The sequence below is a fragment of the Typopeltis vanoorti genome, chromosome 12, assembly GCF_054136105.1.
Source record: "Typopeltis vanoorti isolate ZY-2024b chromosome 12, IOZ_Tvanoo_1.0, whole genome shotgun sequence".
Lineage (NCBI taxonomy): Eukaryota > Metazoa > Arthropoda > Arachnida > Uropygi > Thelyphonidae > Typopeltis > Typopeltis vanoorti.
In genome coordinates, this window is record NC_143560.1 from 62,941,904 (window position 1) to 62,969,863 (window position 27,960).

At 35.0% G+C, this 27,960-nt stretch overlaps 1 protein-coding gene across 1 annotated transcript in view; it reads left to right on the forward strand.

Moving 5' to 3' along the window:
• ValRS (Valyl-tRNA synthetase) overlaps positions 1–27,960 on the forward strand; it is a 464,082-nt gene that overhangs the window by 62,984 nt on the left and 373,138 nt on the right. The window contains exon 5 of the mRNA XM_090401956.1: positions 27,099–27,263. Within this exon, the coding sequence (XP_090258082.1) occupies positions 27,099–27,263 (165 nt within the window). The remainder of the gene's footprint in view (positions 1–27,098; positions 27,264–27,960) is intronic.

Genomic DNA, 27,960 nt, shown 5'->3' on the forward strand with positions numbered 1-27,960 from the left:
TTTCCTAAAACTTGGATGTTTGCATGTATCCTAATCAGTTGAGGTATGAACAATTTCGTAGCATTTCATGTTTCAAGGAGGCGGGGGGGATGATTGAATTTGAACTTGCTGGAATGAAGAAGTTTTGTCTGATTCTAAAGAACTCTGTGCTTAGTGTTTGTAGCTTGAGAAGAAAGCTCATACTTGTCGGATTCCAAAAATGTAATATAGCATTGAAGCTTTTCAATTCTAATCAAGTCAGAATGGCCCGTCTGTCCAATTTAGCAAAGATGACATGTGCAGGATACTTGATAGAAAACTGGTAAGGAAAGAGGTGGTAATGTATTCTTCATAGATGGTAGGAAAAAAAGACAGTTTCTGAGCTGGTTTGATGGAGGTGTATAGACTGAATTTATGAAGAATCCTTGCTATTTGTTCTGAGGTTCCTTTAAGGTGGGATATTGAAATTCTTTTCACATTGGTAGAAGGATGATAATTATCAATAATTTTTTTAAATGGTGGTCGAATCCATTACATACGTTACTTTCAATTTTATTCAGTTCATCTAACAAAAGAGAATCACAAGAGCAGATCATATGAGCTCTATGTACAAGATTTTGATAATATCCATTTTCTATGATGAACGATAGAGGATGATGAGTGAATGTATCTTCCAGTGAAGGTTGGCTTCTTATAAACTGAAAATTCAACATGACCTGTGAACTTGCGAATTTATTAAGGTATTCAAAAAGGGTAGTTGGTTATTGGAGTCGCATTCACTATTGAACTTGATGGGAGCATAAGGAGTTTGTTTTCTCTATGAACTGAAGTAATTCTGACTCAGTTGGACCAGGCTACAAATATATCATCAACAAAATGTAACTATATATGAGGCTGAAGAAATATAGTGTCAAAGAGTTCTTTTTTAGGTGTTCCATAAAATAATCAGCTAAGGCTGGTCTGGTGAGACAAGACTGCCCATTCCTATTCCTTCTATTTGCTTGAACAACAATAGCCTGCATTAATGGTGAATTTAAATAGGTTAACAATGTGTTCTGGGAAATCAGATTGCAAAAACTGAAGAGTCTCTTGTATGTTGGTGAATAGGAAAACTAAATCAAAAGAAACCATAATCTTGTACAGATATAGATCTAATTTTCTCTTTAAGGTCAAGACTGTTTTTGATATAAGAGATGGTGTGGCCAGTGAGATTCTGAAGATGACAAGAGGGTGTTTTGCAAGCTAGTTAGTAAGAGAGCCAATGCAGTCCACTATTGGGCATAATGTCCTTCGGTATTTTAGGAAGACTATAGAGATGAGATTGGTTTGATGAAGAATGTGCCGTGGCCGCAAAGAAAAAGAATAAAGCATATAAAAAGATGCGAAGAAACACCAGAACTGTATCTATGAATATCATACAACTAGAAAAGAAGCTCCAGCGGCTAAAAAAAAAAAAACAGTTATATGAGCAGAGATTTTTTAAAGATATTGAACATCTTAGAGGGGTTAACGAATGCAGAGCATTCTATCAAAAAATCAATTCCAGTCAAAGAGACTTTAACTCTATAGATTAACTTTATACTCTATAGATACTTTAACTAGATTAACTTTCTGTAGAGGTAAAAATGGTGAAATTATTAGTTGCAAACAACCCATGCTCAATAAATGGACATTTTAATGACTTATGAATGAAGCACAAGAGTTAGATTTTATTATACCTAACACTGATGAAGAACCTAATGAACAGGCATTATCTGTAGGTGAAGTTAAGGTAGCCATCAAAAAACCCCAAAACAAATCACCTGGACTTAATGGAATAACATCAGAATTGCTAAAAAAAACTATGGGCTTGAACTACTTAAAAAGATACATGAATTGATAGTTAAAATTTGGGATACAGAAAAATTTCCATTAGACTGGAACACAAGCATTATTTGTTCAATACTAAAGAAAGGAGATCCCATGATTTGTTTTAACTACAGAGGTATTAACCTCCTCTGTAAATCATATAAAATTTTTTCAAATGTACTCTTTGAAAGGCTACTGCCACATGTTGATCAATAAATTGGAGATTACTAATGTGGCTTTCATAAAGGAAAATCTACAGTTGATCAAATATTTAGTTTAAGACAGATACTTGAAAAGACTATTGAATATGGTATTGATACTCAGCATTTATTTGTAGACTTTAGAGCTGCCTTTGACAGCATTCAGTACAGGAATTTTGTATTCCTCCATAACTCATTAAGTTAGTTAAGGCTATAATAGAGAAAACAGTATCCAAAATTCAAATAGAAGGCATTTCAAATGTACTTTGCATAAAAAATGGAGTTTGTCAAGGAGACTCTTTATCATGTTTACTATTTAATATCTCTCTAGGAAAAGCCATAAGAGACTCAGGAATTAATACAGAAGGAAACATCTTCTATAAATCTGTACAAATCTTTGCCTGCACAGACAACATTGATTTGGTTGCAAGGGCAATCAGTGCTCTTAAGAAAGCCTTTCTTGCCCCTCAGGCTGCTGCAGCAAAAATGTATTTGAAAATAAATCGAGATAAAACATGAATACCAAAAAAAATCTTCCTTTTATTGAAATAGGATCACATTTGAAAGTGTCCATAGCTTTATCTGCTTGGGATCTGAATTGAACTGCCAAAATAAAACTTCACTAGAAGTACAGAAAAGAATTATCTGCTAATAAAAGCTTTTATGGTCTTAGGAAAATAATGAAATCACAGTTTATATCCAGAAATAATAAATTCCTGATCTATAAAACTTTGATTCGCCCTGTATTGACATATGATTCTGAAACTTGGACATTGACAAAGAACGAGGAAAAGCAAATTGCCGTTTTTGAAAGAAATTTATACGCAGGAGCATCCTTGGTGGTATTAAGGAAAATGATCAGTGGAGAAAACTCTTTAATTTTGAACTCTATAGAAATTTTAAAGAACCAGATATAATCGAATTTCTTAAAATCCATCATTTTAAGAATGATTGTTATCATTCATTCTTATAAGATGTGGGCTGCACATCTAATAAGAATGAATGATAACAATCCTGTAAAACAATTATTTTTTGCAAAACCCGAAGGAAGGCAAAAATGAGGAAGACCAAGATTACAATGGGAAGATACTATTGAAAAGGATTTTCAAGTCGTAAATGCAAAAAATTGGTGTGCCAAAGCCAAAAATAAAGGTAGCTGGTGAAATCTGAAGAAGGCCTTGACCCATCTGGGGCTGTCAAGCCAATGATGATAGAGACGAAATGGATCCCAGCATGATGAATTTGTAACCTTTCAAGAGTAGTGGTATCCCACGATTGTATATTGTCTAATAATTTATTTCATTTATTAATTTGACTTTTTTGTTGGATCCATACTGATAACACTGTAAGTTGACCTATCTCTTAATAAGATATTTTATGATTATACTCAGTGATATTAATGACAACATTAGTATTACCTTTGTCAGCAGCCTTTTTTGGTGATAATATTGGTGTTGTGGCATAGGGTGCAAAGAGCTTGTACTTCTGAAAAGGATATATTTAAAGGAGGTGGTTTTGCTTTGTATGAAATTTGGGCAATCTCGAAATGTAATTTACTTGCTTCATCTGTGTGTAATAATCGAATTTCATTTTTCACATTTACCATGAATTGTTAGGTATACGTCAAAGAGACCACACAAAATCAGGACGTTTAGAGAAAAAATTTAGTTCATCATTTGTTAAGAGTCTTTTGGTTAAATTTATAACCAAGCTGATGGTTAAACTTAGTTATTAGTTGAATATTGTAGCGGTTTCTTGCTTCTAATATTTCAAACTTAGAATTAATCCACGTTTATGAATGAAATGGGCTCGTCTTGATTGAGAATGTCGTTTAAATTACTCTCAAGTTCCAGAAGTTAAGCATTATTGAAATAAAAATGTTTCTTCATTTCACGTATTTGATTTATGAGGGTGGTCTGAAAGGTTTTCAGCCTAACAATGAAAAAACGAATTTATAATTTCAAAATTATTTTTATTTTTCAACATAATCTTCCTTAAGACTAATACATTTATTCAGCGATACTCCAGCGCCATTATCCCACCCTGTAATAGTTCTCAGTAAGATCTGCAAAATATCCCCTCTACAGCAGCAATCACCTCTTGATTCGAAGAAAAATGCTGACTAGTGAGGAAAAGTTTTAGTTTTGGGAAGAGATAGAAATCAGAGGGAGCCAAACTGGGGACAGGGCAGATGTTCCAATAATACATAGTGCAGATCCCTTAATTTTCCCATTGCCAAAACACCTTTGTGAGCAGGTGCATTGTCCTGATGAAAGATGATTTTTTTTTTTCCTTCTGCAAATCGGAGCTTTTCTCACGAATTTTTTTGTCTAGCCTGGTTAAAAGATCGGAATAATATTTCCCGGTTATTGTTTTACCCTTTTCAAGATAATAAATAAACAAAATGCCTTTAGCATCCAGAAACACCAATGCCATCACCTTTCGTACTGATGGAACCGACTTTGTTTTCTTTGCCGCTGAACAACCGGCTTCTGTCTACTGTTTTGACTGCTGTTTGGATTTTGGTGTGTAATGGTGAATCCAAGTCTCATCCATAGTAATAAATCAACGCACAAAATCAGTTTTATTCTTGTTAAAATGCTCCTAGCACTGTTCAGAGATTTTCATGTGAGTGCGTTTTTGATCTGCTGGCAAGCGTTGCACCCATCTTGTGTAAAGATTTTTCATTTGCAGTTCTTCATGCAAAATATATCCTATGCCTATAGTCTCAGCAATTTCATGCACTTTGACTCACCAGTCATCCAATACCATATCGTGCACTTGATGAATGATTTCTGGTGGTGTTACACTTTTTGGACTTCCTTCACTTGGATCGTCTTCAAGGCTGGTATGGCCACATTTAAACTGAGCAGCCCATTTCTTAATTGTCGAAAACGAAGGAGAAGAGTGCCTATAAACTTTTATGAACTTTGAATGAATTTAAACCTTCTTTTACAAAGAATTTGATAACTACACGATACTCAGTTTTATCCATTTCAAGGGATACAGACAACACTTTGCTTCAGACAGCTGTATAAAACAAACTACTTGATAGAATGACTGGCAATTTCACACAGATGCTTATGACATATGTACCAACTTAGGCTTGCCAATAGTGTTGCCATCTATGGTCGAGGCCGAGAACTTTTCAGATCACCTTCGTATTAATAAAGCCTTGCTTGCTTTTTGATAACTCTTTCATGCAGAATGCAGCTGGATAGTTTCTTTAATTTTAACCTAATTAGGAACAACATCACAGTGCAGTAGTGCATACAGAAAGCACGTTTATTATCTATTATACAGATTAGCTTTCTTCTCACAGATTTCCAGTGTTCCTTTTAGTAAAGGGTTTGTAATAAATAGTTTTAATTGAACATATGCACTAGACATATTAAAATAACTTTCATGGCTTACATATGTAGCAAAAATTATATAGAATTTTATTCAGTTATTTAGGATTTGTAAATTCAGTAAATCAGTGAATTCCATCCAATGTTACATGTTACATTTCCAGGAAGAGAGACTGTTCAGTCATATAATCAGTTATAAATCATGCGTCTTAGCTCGTGTCTCATTCACAGCTGAAGTATATGATATTACACTATTAGAGTTCAAAGCAACATTTGTAGAAGTTGCATAGATAAACATTATTTAAAATAATTGTTAATTTAAAAAAAAAAAAACTTATGAACAATTAATAGTGATCACTTCCCAAAACGTGCTTAAGGGTCAAAGCTGTATAACTGAGAGCAGACCACCACATAGCCTTTCAAGGAATGCGGAGAACCGACCAGGGCTTCTGACCTAATGTCTAATCTTCACCTTCTCGTGGTGCACCCTGTTGGATATCTACTTTGATACGAACGAACGAGGATGGGCTGGCAATTTGGGATTTAGCCGACCAAATTGTATTCTTATTGGTTAAACCAAAATAAAAAATGATGGTACAACATGACAAAATTTCATGCCGGCTGGGGCATCGCCTGGTTAAACAAGGCCCCCGTTGTTTTCACCAGGGAACCAGGGTGAACAGCGAAAAGTCAGCTACTGGAACAAATCTGAAAACAAACCCCAATTCAACATCACCAGAGTTAAAGATCGGTACTATCAACGTAAGAAGCCTGAATGGCAAAGAAATGGAGCTAGCTGAGGAATTAGATAAGTACCAGATCGACATAATAGGGGTGACTGAAACAAAAAAAAGACAAAAATTGGTGAGATCTTTCTGAGCAATAAATACAAAATGTTATATTCAGGCAATGACAATCAAGGAAAAGGAGTAGCCATAGTATTCAACACAAAATACGAGGCTAATCTTCTTGAATGGCAGTCAGTCTCAAGTAGAGTAATGTAGGCAAATTTGAGAATGGGGAACTGCACAATGAGACTTATTTGTGCCTATGGTCCCACAGAAGGTTCTACTAAGGTAGAAGTGGAGGAATTTTTTGAGGCTTTAGAAAAAGCAACTGACACAATGAAAAAGGAAAAGTTGGTCCTTGTTGGGGATCTAAATAGCAGAGTAGGAAATGATTGTTAGACATACAAAAATATTTTGGGAAAATTTGGAGAAAAGAGCAAAGCTAATAATAATGGCAAATATCTGTTGGATTTCTGCTCAGGACATGGACTGGTTATTACTAACACCATGTTCCAACATAAAAATGTGCACAAATTCACATGGAGAGAAGAGGCTAGGAATAAGAAATGTCTCATTGACTATGTTATTGTTGATAGTGATGTTTTCTCCCTGGTGCAGGACACCAGAGTGTACAGAGGATTTGAAATTGGAAGTGATCACTATCTAGTCTTGAGCAGGATAAAATTGAATTTCATATTGAAAAGAATAACATGTAAGAAAGTTTTAAAGCGAATAAAAGTTGAGCAGCTCTCAGATGTGAACTGTAGACTAAAATACAGAAAGATTATTGAAAAGAAAATGGAAGAGTTTGAGAACAGGAATCAAACCTTGAAGATTCAGTGGCAAACTCTGAAGAAAACATTGATTGATTCTGCCAGAGAGGCATGTGGTGAGGTTGTGTGCAAGGATAATAAAATCAGAATACCATGGTGGACACAGGAAGTTAAAGAGGCAGTGAAGGAAAAGAAGAAAGCATATCAAAAGTTCCTGGCAAATAAGTCAGCTTTTACTCTTACAGAATACAGAGACAAATGTAAGAAAGCTAAACAGTGTGTAAAACTAGCTAAACAAAAGTCATGGGAGGACTTTGGCAAGAATATAGAAAATAAATATCAAGAAGGTGGCAAAATATTCTGGTCGTTGTTGAAGAAGCTTAGGAATGGAGGAAAGAGTGCTGTAAAAGGAGTTAGAGATGATAAAGGTGACATGAAAACGGTAGAAAAAGATATCCTTGAAGTATGGAGTAATTACTTTGAAAAGCTGCTAAATGAAACAAGCAGTGATGACAGCACAGTGATAAAAAACACTGACCAGGCATGCAGTCAGGAATACATATCCATACTTGAAGTAGAAAAAGCCATCAAAGGCTTGAAATGTGGAAAGGCAGCAGGAGTAGATGATATTCGACCAGAAATGCTGAAGTATGGTGGTATAAAAGTCTTGCAGTGGCTACACTGCATAGTTCAGAAAGCCTGGATAGAGGGACGAATTCCTGATGATTGGAGTAGAGCTCTCATAGTACCCATATATAAAAAGGGAAATAAAACTGAATGTGAGAATTACAGAGGTATTTCCCTACTGAGTGTTCCTGGTAAGATCTATGCAAGTATACTTGAGAAACGGTTGAGAAGAATTGTGGAAGAAAAGCTTGGTGAAGAACAAGTTGTATTCAGGCCAAATAATGCTGTCAGGATCAGATCTTCACTTTACGACAAATAGTCGAGAAAGCATGGGAATATAACAAAGAGCTGTATTTAAGTTTTGTCGATTTGGAAAAGGCATATGACAAGGTGCCAAGAGAGAAGCTATTCAATACGCTGCAGTTATATGGTGTCAATGGGGCTTTTTTTTCAAGCAATACTTAGTCTTTATTTGAGTTGTAAGTCAGCAGTTAGAATTGAAGGAAGTACAGCAAGATGGTTTAATGTTAAATCTGGTGTGAGACAAGGATGTACATTATCCCCTCTGTTATTCATTATCTATATGGATCACATTATGAAGGAAAGTGGAATTAAACCGGATATCAAAATTGGAGATGTTAATGTCAGCTCTTTGCTTTATGCAGATGATGTTATACTTCTAAATAAATCCGCTACAAGTCTGCAAGATTCTCTGACTAAATTCAATTGCTGTTGTAATAGATATGGTATGAATGTCAGCAATAAAAAGACAAAGACGATGAAAATAGGCAGAATCATTGAAAATGTCAACTGTGTTGTGAATGGAGAACTTGTGGAACAAGTAAAACATTTCAGCTACTTAGGCACGATTTTTACTGAAGATGGTAAATTAAATATAGAAATAGACAACAGAATCAGCAAAGCTTGTATGGTAGGAAGTCAATTGAATTAATTCATATGGAATAAGAGAGAAATTAGTCGGAACACTAAATTAGCTGTATACAACACAGTGTTCAAACCAGTTTTAACTTATGGATCTGAGAGCTGGGTCAGAAGTAAAACACTTGACCAAAGACTAGAGATCGCAGATGTGAGAGTCCTGAGAAAGATTAGAGGCGTGAACAGATGGCATCAATGGCAATATCATATTAAAAATGATTATATTAGGAAAGAACTTGACATTGTCAGCATCCAGGAATGCGTTAGCAGAGCTAATCTCAGATGGTATGGTCACTTAAATAGAATGGGAGAGGAAAGATTAGCAAAACAAGTGTTCTCTGCCAGGTTGGCAGGAAAACGACCCAGAGGAAGACCAAGATATAGGTGGATTGATACGGTACAAAGTGCCTTAGACGATAGAAATATAAGATCTGATAATGTTGGAGTCTTGACAAGTAACAGACTGATTTGGAGGAAAATTGTAGATAGGAAGTTAGTAATGATGTAATTTTTTCATGTAGTACTGTCATATACTGTACACCCCTTGAGGGTACATGGCAGGAATTTGATGATGATGACCTCCCAAAACTTGGATATTCACATGCAGTCTAATCAGTTGAGGTTCAGATGATTTCATAGTTTCACCTATTTCAAAAAAAAAATGATCGAATTTGACTTGATGGATTAAAGAAATTTTTGGATACCTTAATAATTCTTAATCCAATAAGTCATGTTGAATTTTCAGTTTATCAGAAGCCAAACTGGGTTGATTTGGCTTCTGATAGACTAAAGGGTACATTCACTCATTCTCTCACCATCATTCATTACAGAAAATGGTGTAATTAAGACTCTTGTACATAGAAGTGCTCATACGATCTCCTCTTCTGATTCCCTTTTGTTAGTTGAACTGAATAAAATTAAAAGCAGTCTAATATATAATAATTGATAATTATCATCCTTCTACCAGACTTCATTCTGATGTGAAAAGAATTTCAATGCCCTACCTTAAAGGAACCTCAGAATAGATAGCAAGGATTCTTCATAAATTCAATCTATATGTTTCCTTCAAACCAGCTCAGAAACTGTCTTTTTTCTTACCATCTATGAAGGATACATTACCACCTCTTTCCTTACTAGTTGTTTATCAAGTACTCTACTGATGTCATCTTTGATAAATTGGACAAACTAGCCATTCTGCCTTGATTAGAACTGAAGAACTACATTTTTGGAATCCAACAGGGATTGGCCTTGCTTCCCACACTACTGACACTAGGCACAGAGTGTGCGATTCCAAAGAACTCTTTGGAATCACACAAAGCTTCTTCAGTCTGTCAAGTTCAAATTCAATTATTTTTTTTCTTTTTTTAAACATGTGAAACTACGAAATCATCTGAGCCTCAACTGATTAGACAGCATACCAATATCCAGGTTTTGGGAAATGATCACTATTAATTGTTCATAAGTTTTTTTAATGAAAGAGTTTTAATGAAAGAGTTTGAGAACAGGAATCAAACCTTGGAGATTCAGTGGCAAACTCTGAAGGAAACATTGATTGATTCTGCCAGAGAGGCATGTGGTGAGGTTGTGTGCAAGGATAAAAAAATCAGAACTCCCTGGTGGACACAGGAAGTTAAAGAGGCAGTGAAGGAAAAGAAGAAAGCATATCAAAAGTTCCTGGCAAATAAGTCAGCTTTTACTCTTACAGAATACAGAGACAAATGTAAGAAGGCTAAACAGTGTGTAAAACTAGCTAAACAAAAGTCATGAGAGGACTTTGGCAAGAATATAGAAAATAAATATCAAGAAGGTGGCAAAATATTCTGGAGGTTGTTGAAGAAGCTTAGGAATGGAGGAAAGAGTGCTGTAAAAGGAGTTAGAGATGATAAAAGTGACATGAAATTGGAAGAAAAGGATATCCTTGAAGTATGGAGTAATTACTTTGAAAAACTGCTAAATGAAAGAAGCAGTGATGGCAGCACAGTGATAAAAAACACTGACCAGGCATGCAGTCAGGAATACATATCCATACTTGAAGTAGAAAAAGCCATCGAAGGCTTGAAATGTGGAAAGGCAGCAGGAGTAGATGATATTCGACCAGAAATGCTGAAGTATGGTGGTATAAGAGTCATATAGTGGCTGCACTGCATAGTTCAGAAAGCCTGGACAGAGGGACGAATTCCCGATGATTGGAGTAGAGCTCTCATAGTACCCATATATAAAAAGGGAAATAAAACTGAATGTGAGAATTACATAGGTATTTCCCTACTGAGTGTTCCTGGCAAGATCTATGCAAGTATACTTGAGAAACGGTTGAGAAGAATTGTGGAAGAAAAGCTTGGTGAAGAACAAGCTGGATTCAGGCCAAATAGAGGCTGTCAGGATCAGATCTTCACTTTACGACAAATAGTCGAGAAAGCATGGGAATATAACAAAGATCTGTATTTAAGTTTTGTCGATTTGGAAAAGTCATATGACAAGGTGCCAAGAGAGAAGCTATTCAATACGCTGCAGTTATATGGTGTCAATGGGGCATTATATCAAGCAATACTTAGTCTTTATTTGAATTGTGAGTCAGCAGTTAGAATTGAAGGAAGTACAGGAAGATGGTTTAATGTTAAATCTGGTGTGAGACAAGGATGTACATTATCCCTCTGTTATTCATTATCTATATGGATCATATTATGAAGGAATGTGGTATTAAACCTGATATCAAAATTGGAGATGTTAATGTCAGCTCTTTGCTTTATGCGGATGATGTTATACTTCTAAATAAATCCGCTACAAGTCTGCAAGATTCTCTGACTAAATTGAATAGCTGTTGTAATAGATATGTTATGAAGGTCAGCAATAAAAAGACAAAGACAATGAAAATAGGTAGAATTGTTGAAAATGTCAACTTCGTTGTGAATGGGGAACCTGTGGAACAAGTAAAACATTTCAGCTACTTAGGCACGATTTTTACTGAAGATGGTAAACTAAATATAGAAATAGACAACAGAATCAGCAAAGCTGGTATCGTGGGAAGTCAATTGAATAAATTCATATGGAATAAGAAAGAAATTAGTCGGAACACTAAATTAGCTGTATACAAGACTGTGTTCAAACCAATTTTAACTTATGGATCTGAGAGCTGGGTCAGAAGTAAAACACTTGACCAAAGACTAGAAACTGCAGATATGAGAGTCCTGAGAAAGATTAGAGGCGTGAACAGATGGCATCAATGGCAATATCATATTAAAAATGATTATATTAGGAAAGAACTTGACATTGTCAGCATCCAGGAATGCGTTAGCAGAGCTAATCTCAGATGGTATGGTCACTTAAATAGAATGGGAGAGGAAAGATTAGCAAAACAAGTGTTCTCTGCCAGGTTGGCAGGAAAACGACCCAGAGGAAGACCAAGATATAGGTGGATTGATACGGTACAAAGTGCCTTAGACGATAGAAATATAAGATCTGATAATGTTGGAGTCTTGACAAGTAACAGACTGATTTGGAGGAAAATTGTAGATAGGAAGTTAGTAATGATGTAATTTTTTCATGTAGTACTGTCATATCCTGTACACCCCTTGAGGGTACATGGCAGGAATTTGATGATGATGATGAAGTTTTTTTAATTAATAATTAATTAAAATTATTTTTTATCTCTACAATTTTCTACAATTGTTCCTTTGAACTTTAATAGTGTGATATCATATACTCTAGCTGCAACTGAGACAAGCTAATATACAAATGATTTATGACTCATTTATTTTGACTGATGTATTGAATGTAGTTAATGGCCTCTCCCTGATGATGATGTCAATGTAACGTTGGATGAATGTTTTTGAGTTTTTGAATGCAATATTTGTTACATGTATAAACCATGAAAGTTATTTTAATGTTTAGGGTACATGTTCCACTGAAACTACTTATTTACCATAGGCACAATATGTAAGGATAAGGATCACTGCAGTGAGAATAAACTAATTTTCTTACTTAGACAATATGTATGTTTTGTCTTTCTTGATTAGTAGAACTGCTGCGTGTGTGTGTGTGTGTGTGTACATAGTAGAAATTTCATAAATTTATTTGGAAGTTGAATTTTTGTCTAAATTTATTTTCCAATTTGCATAAAATTTTGGGATCATTCATAAGAATGAAAAAATGTATCATTTACGTTATTTTGAATTTCTATGATTTTAGTAGCTATTCAAATATTTGGTTTGCGTACAGGATTTTTTACTATCAGACTTGTTTTCTCTTACTTTTTTGAAGATTTATTCTGATACTTTTCCATTATTTCATTGTGTTATCTATGCGTTGGTATTGTTTTCTTAATAGGCAGGACAGTCTCTCTTCTTCTATTTTGTGATTTAGACCAAAATTAAGAAAATAGGTTACAGATGTTTTTCTGTCTTTTATTTGTAGTGAAGCTTTAGCTCATTTATTAACATTCAGTTTGAGAGATAAATTCTGGTATTGAGACCACATGTTTATTAAATACGAACGGGATACGTGAAAACTCGAGTTTCTTAAATCATCAGGGGTATTGGTGTATAAAAAAGTTAAACACAACTAACAAAGATTAACTTCATAGTCTATTATATGTTTTCAACTGTAACATTGAAAAAATTGAAACATTCATCGTGAATGTTTGTTGAACATTGAATTTAACCAAACTGACTGTATAGCTATCTCTAAGTTTTGGGAAATAATTGCTATTCCCTGGAACTTTGTGTTTCCTTCTATTTGCTCTGTATGACTTGTTCTTATGTTCATAATTTAAATGTTGTAGCCAATTCTTCTGCTTTCTCCTTGAACAGTGCTCATGATATATTGAGAAAAATATATAGGAGTATTTAATAAATTCTAGTTTCTTTTACATGTGCGAAATCGTAATCTAAAAAAATTACGATTTTTTAATCTTTGTTGGTTGTGTTTAACTTTTTTATACACCAATACCTCTGATGATGTAAGTCATACGACTTACGAACTTGTTGGGTTTTCACGTATCCTGTTCGTATTTAATAAACATGGGGTCTCAATACCGGAATCTATCTCTCAAACTACTGACCCAAAGAAACCTTCGCACACATAACATTCAGTTTGCTTCATAGACCTGATAAAATGATGAGTGATGGAAATTTGAAAATGATACTTATGGAAGGATTTTGTTGTTTCTTTTCTCTCCCCCCCCACATTCTTCGTTTTCTAAATACAGTTTTCATGTTATTCAATATAATAATATTACTAGACATTTAATAGAGACATGTGGAAGACATAATATAATTTTTTAAATTACGATTTCGCACATATAAAAGAAACTAGAATTTATACTCCTATATATTTCTCTCAATATATCATGAGTATTGTTCAAGGAGAAAGCAGAATAATTGGCTACAACATTTAAATTATGAACATAAGAATGAGTCATACAGTGCAAATAGGAGGAAACAAAGTTCCAGGGAGTAGCAAATATTTTCCAAAACTTAGAGATAGATATACAGTCTGTTTGATTAATCAAACAGACTTTTACATGTGTCCATTCAGTTTTAGAAAATTGCATTATGATTAATGTTGTTGAAATACTTTTGTAATTCTATTTATTCCACTACTAAAAATATGTTTGTGTGAAATACACTTGGATATCTGGTGTTATCAACAGTTAAAAAAAAAAAAAAAAAAGACCACTAAGTCTCCTCATCTTTATTTACATTGACATAAACATGTAAACCCAAGAGAATTACTTCTGTACAGTGTTTATTAATCATACATCCAGATAGAAAGAATAGATAGAAAATAACCATCTGTTGTTAGTGATAAATTAGGCAAATTCAAAACAATGCCAAACACACAACTTTGCATTAACCATTCAGGGCTGGTATTGCATGCTAGAAGAATTTATGCGCATTATTGAGCACATCTGATCTGTCTTCTTAATGATGATCCCACAAATTACTTTAACTATCATCTGTGTTTTAAGGCTAGCTTCCTCAACCGAAACCTGTTGTGAGTTTTCATGCTTTGCAGTTTTGTCACTCAGATGTAACAACTATTTCACTTTTCTGAAACATATGAAGGAAAAGCTGTTATGGACAGATCTGATTAAAGCAGGAAAATTAAACTTCTATGGGATATATCCACTTAGGAGATCAGCTAGAATCCTAAATATAGTTAGATCACATAATTAAAAACTTTGTTAGATGTTAGCTGACTGAATGATGATTTAAAGAAAAAAATTATGCACATTGAAAACCTTTTGATTCTGTGACTTGACAAAGATTCATAAAGAACATTGTCTCTTAAGGTCTGTTGTTCAATCTACATGGACTCCCTTTTCTATACTGTTGCAAAAATTTCTTTCTAAGAAATTTTAAAACATTATGGCAAAAAAAAAATCTTGGCCTTTCAGCACAAATTCATCATATTTTTCATAATTATTTAGTACCTTTCTTTGCAGCCTATTGTCTAATTATCAGTTTTGACATATCTCTTTATTTTTTTATGTGAATCACACCCATTAAAGGCTGTTAATTATGGAACATTTGTATTAATGCTGTGAATGAGCCAAGTGTTAGAAAGTCAGAAACCCTGGTCTAGAGACTAAACATAAGTGGCTTATTGACACCATACTGTTCTCCAATATGCAGAATAGTGGTTTTATTAAAGTGACAGATGAATGTTATCATAATGCATCTATGCTCATGGTAAGATTTAAATCCATATCCTGTTGGTTGGATAGCAAATATACTATCTAACAAACAGGTCATTGTCATTCTTACACTCACTCGCCTCATTGGTGATTTCATACACATTCACGTGCATATGTTTTACTGAGGGAATACCGTGAGCAGACATATAAATACAAAATTAATAATGGAAAAACTCACGTAAAAAAGATTATTTAATAGTATAATTTTCGCCTGCATGTCACAGGCATCTTCAGTACATTTTAAGCTAAAATTAAACAATAACTGACAATTCCAAAAAGCGCCACCTAAGTAGCTAATGTAAGATAACTAAAAAGGTCAATAAATTTCCTAACTAAAAAAAAAAAATTATATATACAATAAAAAGTTAGGAAAGATTAGCTGATTTATAAAGTACTATCTCCCATAAAGGGAGATAGTACTTTAATTTAAACCAGTAACTCCCATAGAGTTACTGGCCCAACAGCTGTTTCAAACTGGTTGGTTTTCATCACAGACCAGGCAGATACTTAAGTAAAGCCCTCTCTAAAAATTAGGTGATCCCCCAGACAACTCCCCACGAGTGACCAAAAGATTGTCCAACTCAGTGTTGGTTCCACTCAGTGACAGGCTCACCCTACCACTGATCAGAACCACTCATATTCCAGGGAAAAGCATCCACCGACAAAGCCTGACATGGGCTATTCTGGAAAACACTCTCCCCGGAGACTCAAACTGCTCTCTCAAGGCACCCCCCCCTCTCTTACCCAGGAGCGAAATTCTGGAAGAAACCTTAAGAGAACAAAAACTCTCTTTCAACAGTAAGGAACTTGAAATGTCGGAGAGGTGTATTTTTCGTAAGCGAACTCTCAGTCTGTGCATAAAAGTATTTACTAAAATAAAGAGCCAAAGGCTTCACAGTTCGGCAATGCAAAAATTAAAAATTGAGTGGATATTAAATCCAACAAATCTGTAAATGCTGGCGAGTGTATTTCCTAAGTCAGTAGGTACTTCAAATAAAAAAGAAACATAGGTAAAACTGTTTTTAATTTGACTTTCTTCAATGAATATAAATTTTATATTACACTTTGTATATAAACATAAATCAAAACTCAACTCAGAAAAATAAAATCCAAGTTAATGTGATCCTTGAGCTTGATGTCTGCTGCGGAGTTTTTATTTGAGATACTAATTTAGTCAATTTTAATCTCAAATCCCCACAGTCTGTGATATCCAGACGACCTCTTTTTTCAGTAACAAGTCATTTACAGCACTAAAGCCACATTCAACTAAATATGATGACGGGAAGGGTAACAGTAATTTTTGTGCAAAACTAGTTGAATTTGGGTATTTCATTTGTCTCGTCACAAAGCCCTACTACAACAACAACAATGATGATGTTAATTTGTGTTGTTTGTGCTCATGTAGTAGCAATGTATTTTGAGCTGCAATGCTACCAGGCCATTGTTCCTTTTATGTTGAATAAAGACTCGTAGACTCATCATTTTGCATTTCTAAGAGTTCTTGGCACTACATGGCCACAACAATTAGGTTCACTAGTATTGGCTGAGTTATTCAAGATGGAAAATAAATTTCTTTTAAATCAGAACACCTGTCATTTAAATCACAGGCCATTTTACTCAGGTGATCAACAATAACAAGTACAGCAACATTAATTACCTCACACTTATTTAGCAAATAAAATTGGACAAAAAAGTTTTTGGCTGAAACATTCTTTTGACATAATTGCAGAAATGCAATTAAACCAATATTCTTAGCCTTTGCATCAACAAAGATCTTATTTGCTCCTTGCAGTTGTATGTTTAACATATTCAGCTTTTCGAAGATATCTGTCAAATAGCTCACAAATGCTTGACCATCAACTGTTTTTGTAAGAATTTCATTTCAGGTTTGTCATTCAAAAACTCACTAAGAATATCAAATAGCTCCATGAATCTCCTCAAGCAATTCCCCTGTGCCAGCCAGTAGTCTTACATGGTCAGCAGTTTTATCCTCGCAAAATTGTTTGAAGAGACACTCACATTTGGCATTAGCTTTGATACTGTTGATACATTTTATAACTGAATTCAATATCTCATTTAGAACAGGTGAAAGTTTTTTGGAAACTAAATTTTCTCTGTGAATAACGCAATGGACAAGTAACGGTTCGGGATTGTCATCCTTCATTAATTTTAAACAGCCATGTTTCTTGCCCATCATAACAGGAGCACCATCTGTAGCACAAGATGTAATATTTTTCACTGATATTTGAGCGTCATCTAAATCCTTTTTGAGTTATTGATGTGTATATATATATCAATAGCAGTAGTGATGGTTTTCAATGTTTCACAGAACAACATCTCTTCAGTAAATTCACCATTGTCAATATATCTTACATAGGCCATCGATACAACTTCACTGTCTCTTACAGTTGATTCATCCATCTGTATTGAGAATTTCCTTCATCTGAACTTTTCAGTAAGTTGCGTTTTCACATCTTTAGCCATCTCATCTATTCTTTTGCTAACAGTGTTCCTTTGACATCTTTCTCTAGAATTGTTTTGGGAAATGTTGATATCGCTGGTTTAATTAAATCCTCTCCTATAGTATGATTTTTTTCCTGACTTAGCTATGAGCAAAGAAATTTCATAACTAGCTTCAAGTTTTCCGGTTACCCAAAAATTGCACTACTATCAATTTAAATAAAATTAACACTTTGCTACAATTGTATTAGATTTGTTTGACAGCTGAAAACATAAACATAATGCCTCATATTTCGTTGTTTCGTTGTTGCTTGTGATGGTAGAGTTTTAAAATTATACTTTTTTATTAATTTAACTTTAAAAAAAAATTGACATAAACTGGGTTTTATTGGCCGAAGGATTTTAATTGATACTAAGTAAGAAATACCAACTGCTGCACCCTATAGTGGATATAATTAATTCTTCTACATATACTTATTATCGAAACACCGCGCAAGTCTCCTTAAGGCACACGTCCATAATTCGGATACCTACATAAAAAAAAAAAAAAATTCACAACATTTCGTTGATAAATTGAAGAACATCTCGATCTCCAAAACACATTCTTGCAAGCCTGGATGTAATATCCTTATTTATTAATGTTCCAGTAAAAGAAGTAATCAGCATTTTGAGAAACCTCTTCCCCGAAGATATTACTTCTCTTTTCCATCATTGCCTAAAATCTAATTTTTTCTTATGGAATGAAACGATTTATGAACAATTAACAGGCCTCGCAAAGGGCAGCCCTCTTTACCTCCTTGTGCAGATCTCTTTATGGAGAAACTGGAAAATGACATTTTGCCTCAATTAGACCCTAAACCCACAGTGTGGTGGAGGTACGTGGATGACATTTAATGTATGGAAAAACACAGAAAAAGATCTTTATGATTTTCTTACCAAGATCAACTCCTTCCATCACAAAATAAAGTTCACCTTGGAATTTGAGAAGGACAAACAATTACCATTCCTGGATACTTTAATTAAGAAACAAATGGATGGACATATCAGCCTTGCAGTCCATCGCAAACCAACCAACACAGGTCGATACTTGCACTTCACATCTTCACACCACATTTCTCAAAAACTAAGCATCGTTCACATGCTAATAAATAGATCCTCTCACATCACTACAGATAATAAAGATCTCAAAGGTGAACTATCTCACATATCAAAAACCCTGATAGACAATGGTTATCCAAAAAAAATTGATCCACAAGATACTTTTTTGTGACCCCCCCCCCACAACAACAATCTGAGGAAATGCATTACAAATTCACCATCGCCATACCTTATGCTGGGATAGTTTCTAAAAAGATTGCTATGCTTCTCAAGCAACATGAAATACGAGTGATTTTTAAACCTTTAAAGACTATCTGCATTTTTTAAGATCTCCAAAAGACAGTCATGCCTTCTTCAAATATGCCGGTGTCTATAACATCCCCTGTTCATGTGGATTAAATTACATTGGCCAGACCTCAAGAAGTTTGGAAATTAGAAAAAAAGAACATGTAGGAGATGTAAACAATAACAGAGAAGACAATTATGGGTTAGCCTTTCATTTCTTGAGGAGAAACCATGCCATCGAATGGGACAAAAGCTCCATGCCCTATTTAGAGGAAAATTTCCGCTCCCGATACATAAAAGAAGCCATAAGTCATTTGTTCTAAACACAACCTCAATAGAAACCAAGGATTAATTTTAGCTGATATTTGAAAGACCCTCATAACATCATTAAGCATGCCAGAGTTAAATTTCGCTGCTAATTACAGAACTTTCCTGCATAACATTAGTTAACATCATACACGCTCCATGCATTTGATGTATGCGTTCTTCTGTATTTGTAAAAAATACAATTGTATTCGGTTCATTCCTTCATGAACAGTTTAAGTGTTTAAGTTGTTTTGTATCTCTTTTATTCACCCTAAAGAAGCCAAACTTTTTTTTTTTTTACGTTTAGATGGTTGAAAATAACATAGAATCATCATTTTAACTTTTTATTTATTATATGTGTTGGTAGAAGTATAAATACAGGTTATGTGCCATTAATTTCCTTGTATAATCCACACATGCATACAATACAGTATATTTATAAACCTATTATTTTTTTCCTTTCAGTTGCTAATCCCATGCATAAAATTGAGTAATGCAAGCAAGAAAAAAGTTTGTCAGTATTCAGTTAAGTATTTGATGAGTATTTGAAGTTCGGTTTCATACTCCCTCCTCAGGATGAATGATCACCATTCTGTCTATTCTGCAAACACTGATCAACGAATCAATGAAAAAAGGTCATCTTGAAGCACATTTGAAGGCGAAACATAGCGCTTATGTGAACTATGATTTAAACCAATTTAAGATATATTGACAATGGTGAATTTACTGAAGAGATGTTGTTCTGTGAAACATTGAAAACCATCACTACTGCTACTGATATATATATATATATATATCTCAATAACTCAAAAATGATTTAGATGAAGCTCAAATATCAGTGAAAAATATTACATCTTGTGCTACAGATGGTGCTCCTGTTTTGATGGTCAAGAAACATGGCTGTTTAAAATTAATGAAGGATGACAATCCCGAAACGTTACTTGTCCATTGCGTTATTCACAGAGAAAATTTAGTTTCCAAAAAACTTTCACCTGTTCTAAATGAGATATTGAATTCAGTTATAAAATGTATCAACAGTATCTAAGCTAATGGCAAATGTGAGCGTCTCTTCAAACAATTTTGCAAGGATAAAACTGCTGACCATGTAAGACTACTGACTGTCACAGGGGAATTGCTTGAGGAGATTCATGGAGCTATTTGATATTCTTAGTGAGTTTTTGAATGACAAACCTGAAATGAAATTCTTACAAAAACAGTTGATTGTCAAGCATTTGTGAGCTATTTGACAGATTATTATTATTATTATTATTAAACAAGACCTCTTGGAGTCAAAGACTCATCTAGGAGGTCCTTTTATCTCACACACACATCTCATCATACCGTGTCTTAAACACATTCAAACTCCTTGCAGACACCACACTCTCAGGCAAAACATTCCAATCACTCACAACTCTGCATGAAAAAAACCTGCCTCTCACTCCCCTACTCACACCCTCTTTATACAGTTTCCAGGGATGACCTCTGGTTCTCCCCTGATCTCCCGCTATTCTCTGTAGAACTTCTCTACCATTGATCTTATAACAACCCCATAACAACTTGTAGGTCTCTATCATATTTCCCCTCTTCCTCCTCTCCACCAAACTCTGCAAATTACATCTTCTCTTTCTGTCTTCATACTCAACATTCCAGAGGTCAGAAACTACCTTAGTCAGTCGCCTTTGGACCCTTTCCAACAACTCTTCATTTTTCTAAAAACCTGATGACCAAATCTGGGCACAATAGTCCATGTGTGGCCTAATCAAAGCCTTATACAACGGAACAAGAATCTCCCTACTTCTACATGTCAGTGTCCTCCGCATCATTCCCAGAAGCCTTTGTGTTGTCTTCAAAATTTTGGGAATGTGTCCTCTAAATTTTAGATCCTTATCCACTATCACCCACAGATCTCTTATTTCCTCTACTTCCAACAATATATTCTCACCAAGCATAAATTCTGCATCCCATCTTTGTTTTCCAAATTTTAAAACCTTACATTTTGCAACGGGGTGCTTAAGGGTCAAAGCTGTATAACTGAGAGGAGACCTCCATATAGCCTTTAAAGGAATGCGGAGAACCGACCACGGCTTCTGACCTAATGTCCAATCCTCACCTTCTCATGGTGCACCTTGTTGGGTATCTACTTGGATACTGAACGAACGAGGATGGGCTGGCAATTTGGGATTTAGCCGACCAAATTGTATTCTTATTGGTTAAACCAAAATAAAAAATGATGGTACAACATGACAAAATTTCATGCCGGCTGGGGCGTCGCCTGGTTAAACAAGGCCCCCGTTGTTTTCGCCAGGGAACCAGGACAAACAGCGAAAAGTCAGCTACTGGAACAAATCTGAAAACAAACCCCAACTCAACATCACCAGAGTTAAAGATCGGTACTATCAACATAAGAAGCCTGAATGGCAAAGAAATGGAGCTAGCTGAGGAATTAGATAAGTACCAGATCGAAATAATAGGGGTGACTGAAACAAAAAAGACCAAAACTGGTGAGATCTTTCTGAGCAATAAATACAAAATGTTACATTCAGGCAATGACAATCAAGGAAAAGGAGTAGTCATAGTATTCAACACAAAATATGAGGCTAATCTTCATGAATGGCAGTCAGTCTCAAGTAGAGTAATGTGGGCAAATATGAGAATGGGGAACTGGACAATGAAACTTATTTGTGCCTATGGTCCCACAGAAGGTTCTACTAAGGTAGAAGTGGAGGAATTTTTTGAGGCTTTAGAAAAAGCAACTGACACAATGAAAAAGGAAAAGTTGGTCCTTGTTGGGGATCTAAATAGCAGAGTAGGAAATGATTGTGAGACATACAAAAATATTTTGGGAAAATTTGGAGAAAAGAGCAAAGCTAATAATAATGGCAAATATCTGTTGGATTTCTGCTCAGGACATGGACTGGTTATTACTAACACCATGTTCCAAAATAAAAATGTGCACAAATTCACATGGAGAGAAGAGGCTAGAAATAAGAAAAGTCTCATTGACTATGTTATTGTTGATAGTGATGTTTTCTGCCTGGTGCAGGACGCCAGAGTTTACAGAGGATTTGAAATTGGAAGTGATCACTATTTAGTCTTGAGCAGGATAAAATTGAATTTCATATTGATAAGAATAACATGTAAGAAAGTTTTAAAGCGAATAAAAGTTGAGCAGCTCTCAGATGTAAACTGTAGACTAAAATACACAAAGATTATTGATGGAAAAATGAAAGAGTTTGAGAACAGGAATCAAATCTTGGAGATTCAGTGGCAAACTCTGAAGAAAACATTGATTGATTCTGCCAGAGAGGCATGTGATGAGGTTGTCTGCAAGGATAAAAAAATCAGAACTCCCCGGTGGACACACGAAGTTAAAGAGGCAGTGAAGGAAAAGTAGAAAGCATATCAAAAGTTCCTGTCAAATAAGTCAGCTTGTTCTCTTAGAGAATATAGAGACAGAAACTAGCTAAACAAAAGTCATGGGAGGACTTTGACAAGAATATAGAAAATAAATATCAAGAAGGTGGCAAAATATTCTGGTCGTTGTTGAAGAAGCTTAGGAATGGAGAAAAGAGTGCTGTAAAAGGAGTTAGAGATGATAATGGTGACATGAAAACGGGAGAAAAAGATATCCTTGAAGTATGGAGTAATTACTTTGAAAAACTGCTAAACGAAACAAGCAGTGATGACAGCACAGTGGTAAAAAACACTGACCAGGCATGCAGTCAGGAATACATATCCATACTTGAAGTAGAAAAAGCCATCGAAGGCTTGAAATGTGGAAAGGCAGCAGGAGTAGATGATATTCGACCAGAAATGCTGAAGTATGGTGGTATAAGAGTCTTACATTTACTGCACTGTATAGTTCAGAAAGCCTGGACAGAGGAACGAATTCTCGATGATTGTAGTAGAGCTCTCATAGTACCCATATATAAAAAGGGAAATAAAACTGAATGTGAGAATTACATAGGTATTTCCCTACTGAGTGTTCCTGGCAAGATCTATGCAAGTATACTTGAGAAACGGTTGAGAAGAATTGTGGAAGAAAAGCTTGGTGAAGAACAAGCTGTATTCAGGCCAAATAATGCTGTCAGGATCAGATCTTCACTTTACGACAAATAGTCGAGAAAGCATGGGAATATAACAAAGAACTGTATTTAAATTTTGTCGATTTGGAAAAGGCATATGACAAGGTGCCAAGAGAGAAGCTATTCAATATGCTGCAGTTATATGGTGTCAATGGGGCATTATATCAAGCAATACTTAGTCTTTATTTGAGTTGTAAGTCAGCAGTTAGAATTGAAGGAAGTACAGGAAGATGGTTTAATGTTAAATCTGGTGTGAGACAAGGATGTACATTATCCCCTCTGTTATTCATTATCTATATGGATCACATTATGAAGGAAAGTGGTATTTAACATGATATCAAAATTGGAGATGTTAATGTCAGCTCTTTGCTTTATGCGGATGATGTTATATGTTTAAATAAATCCGCTACAAGTCTGCAAGATTCTCTGATTAAATTGAATAGTTGTTGTAATAGATATGGTATGAAGGTCAGCAATAAAAAGACAAAGACAATGAAAATAGGCAGAATCATTGAAAATGTCAACTGTGTTGTGAATGGAGAACCTGTGGAACAAGTAAAACATTTCAGCTACTTAGTACGATTTTTACTGAAGATGGTAAATTAAATTTAGAAATAGACAACAGAATCTGCAAAGCTGGTATGGTAGGAAGTCAATTGAATTAATTCATATGGAATAAGAGAGAAATTAACCAGAACACTAAATTAGCTATATACAAGACAGTGTTCAAACCAGTTTTAACTTATGCATCTGAGAGCTGGGTCAGAAGTAAAACACTTTACCAAAGACTAGAGACTGGAGATATGAGAGTCCTGAGAAAGATTAGAGGTGTGAACAGATGGCATCAATGGCAATATTATATTAAAAACGAGGATATTAGGAAAGAACTTGACATTGTCAGCATCCAGGAATGTGTTAGCAGAGCTAATCTCAGGTGGTATGGTCACTTAAACAGAATGGAAGAGGAAAGATTAGCAAAACAAGTGTTCTCTGCCAGTTTGGCAGCAAAACGACCCAGAGGAAGACCAAGATATAGGTGGATTGATGCGGTACAAAGTGCCTTAGATGATAGAAATATAGGATCTGATAATGTTGGAGTCTTGACAAGTAACAGACTGATTTGAGGAAAATTGTAGATAGGAAGTTAGTAATGGTGTAGTTTTTTTCATGTAGTACTATCATATCTTGTACACCCCTTGAGGGTACATGGCAGGAATTTGATGATGATGATGACATTTTGCAACATTGAACTCACATCCCCATTTGCTTGCCCAATCACTCAATTTATTCAAGTCTTCTTGCAAGGCTACAACATCTTCGCTACTCTTTATGGTTCGTCCTAACTTTGCATCATCTGGAAACAACTGAAATCTCCATCCAAATCTTCGCCAATATCATTAATATACAAGTTAAATAGTAATGGCCCTAAAACAGACCCCCGAGGCATTCCACTAGCGACTTTCCTTTTCCTGGATATTGCACCCCCATACACAACTTGTTGATACCTATCAGATAGCCAGTCTCCAATCCTATGCACTAATCTAATATCCAATCCCATCTGCTCTAGTTTGACTGTCAGCTTATCATGAGGTACTCTATCAAAAGCTTTTGCAAAATCCAAGTATATTACTGTGTATCCTTCTCCTCTGTCCAAGGAAGCAGTCACTTTATTGTAATAAGTAAGTAGATTACTAAAACATGACCTCCCTTTAGCAAATCCATGCTGTCCATCAAAGATAATACCATTGTTGTCAACCCAACTCTGGATCCTCGTTCTCACAAGCTTCTCCAACAACTTAACCACAGCACTTAACACACAGATAGGCCTATAGTTTGTTGTTTGAGTTCGATCACCTCCTTTATGAAGTGGCACAATCTTGCCCTCCCTCCACTCTTTAGGAACTTGACCAAGTGCAAGACTCGTATTAAAAAAATATGTCAAGGCAGGTGTCAACTCTCTGGCACATTCCTTCAGAATACGCGGTGATATATTATCAAGTCCCACAGCATTATTTACATCTAGTTTACTCAACTACCCAAATACCTCTTGCTCACTTACAGTCAGTCTCTCCTCCCCATCATCAACTGCCTCTTAATCTCTCCATGAAATCACATTCACAAGATTGAAAGATCTTTATGAACTGCTCATTAAGTATCTCCAAAAGATAACTTTGAAAAGCTGAATATGTTAAATATACAACTGCAAGGAGCAAATAAGACCTTTGTTGATGACTTTGTTCATTCCGTTTCTGCAATTATGTCAAAATAATGTTTCAGCCAAAAAATTTGTCCAATTTTATTTGCTAAATAATGAGGTAATTGATATTGCTGTACTTGTTATTGTTGATCACCTGAGCAAAATGGCCTGTGATTTAAATGACAGATATTCTGATTTAAAAGAAATTTATTTTCCATCTTGAATAACTCAGCCAAAACTAGTGAACCTAATTGTTGTGGCCATGCAGTATCAAGAAGAATCTCAGAAATGCAAAATGATGAGTCTTTATTCAACATAAAATGAACAATGGCATGGCTTTGTGACGAGACAGAAATGAAATACCCAAATTCAACTAGTTTTGCACAAAAATTACTGTTACCCTTCCCGTCATCATATTTAGTTGAATGTGGCTTTAGTGCTGTAAATGACTTGTTACTGAAAAAAAGAGATCGTCTGGATATCACAAACTGTGGGGATTTGAGATTGAAATCGACTAAATTAGTATCTCAAATAAAAACTGTGCAGCAGACATCAAGCTCAAGGATCACATTAACTTGGATTTTATTTTTCTGAGTTGAGTTTTGATTTATGTTTATATACAAAGTGTAATATAAAATTTATATTCATTGAAGAAAGTCAAATTAAAAGCAGTTTTACCTATGTTCCTTTTTTATTTGAAGTACCTATTTATATTATGCTTTTTCAGTACTTGTGTGACTATCATGCTAGAGGGAGCATCAAAATCTTTGAGTCATTGAGGTGGGGCACGTTCCAAAAGAGGTTGGGAACTGCTGACTTAGGGAATACACTTGCCGACATTTACGGGATTTGTTGGATTTAATATCTACTCGATTTTTATAATTTTTGCATTGCTGAACTGTGAAGCCTTTGGCTCTTTATTTTAGTAAATACTTTTATACACCGACTGAGAGTTTGCTTACGAAAAATACCTCTCCGATGTTTCAAGTTCCTTAATAGTGGAAGAGAGTTTTGCTCTCTTAAGGTTTCTGCCTGGTCTCTGACGAAAACCAACCAGTTTGAAACAGCTGTCAGGCCAGTGAAACCTTATACTAAGACACAAGGAGTGATGAGAGCTTGGTCCACCTTTACTACGAGTTGCCTCAGTCCTGAAGATACTTCAGGTGCAAACTTTGTTTGCTTACACTTGGATAAAAGGATTAAACTAAATTTGTTATAATGAAATCTTATCAAAATGGACCAATAGGAGGCAAATATATATGGATGCTTAAGTAACGTCCGTGTCTTCTATAAAGTCTGGCTAGGGCAACTCATAAATGCCAGAGAGTGTATTCCCGTAAGCTCTCTGGTCAAATTTCATACAAAACTTCTATAGTTTCTGTATTTGGCTTTGAAATAATGTTGGATTTAATATCCACTTGATTTTTATAAATAAGAGCATTTTTGTTTACTGTGCTAAACTTTTTCAGGAATAGAATGAAAGGTAGAACTACTCTGTGGAATCCTGGATGTGATCATGCAGGAATTGCTACCCAAGTTGTTGTAGAAAAAAAGTTATGGAAGGAGAAGAAAAAATCAAGACATGACTTAGGAAGACAGAAATTCATTGAGGAAATATGGAAATGGAAAAATCAGTAAGTTTCAGTTATTTGTACAGAATTTGTCCAGTACAATGAATGATCTATAAATCAACAAAGAAAATGATTATTGCCAATATTCTGAATTAGAGGTCAATAGATGCTTATGAGTAATGGTTTTAGTAAGGTTTCAGCACAGACACACACACATTCACTTGGATATATACGAGGGTTGTTTGAAAGGTTTTGGTAAAAAAATAAGTTAAACACATTTTTTTTTTGGAAAAAATCACCTTTATTTCTCAACATGGTCTCCATCGAGGTCTACACATTTGGTCCAGTGAGTTTCCAATTTTTTCATCCCATCTAAAAAGTAGGATTTGTCAGATTGTGCAAAATAGTCATTGACAGCCTTGATGACATCCTCATTCAAAGAAAATTTTTTCCACTGAGCCAAATTTTTAAATTTGGGAACAAGAAGTCACACAGGGCCAAGTCCAGAGAATACGGTGGATGTGGAATCAATTTGTGCAATTTTGCCATCGACGGCCAATGTATGGGATGATGCATTGTTTTGATAAAAGAGCACTTTTTTGTGTGGCAATCTTGTCAGTTTTTTTCCTTCAATTCTTCTTTTAAATGGGCCAACACAACAATGATGCATTACGGACTCTTACCCTTTTCCAAATAATCTATCATGATAATTCCTTGGGAATCCGAGAAAACAGTGGCCATCATTTTCCCAGCTGACAAA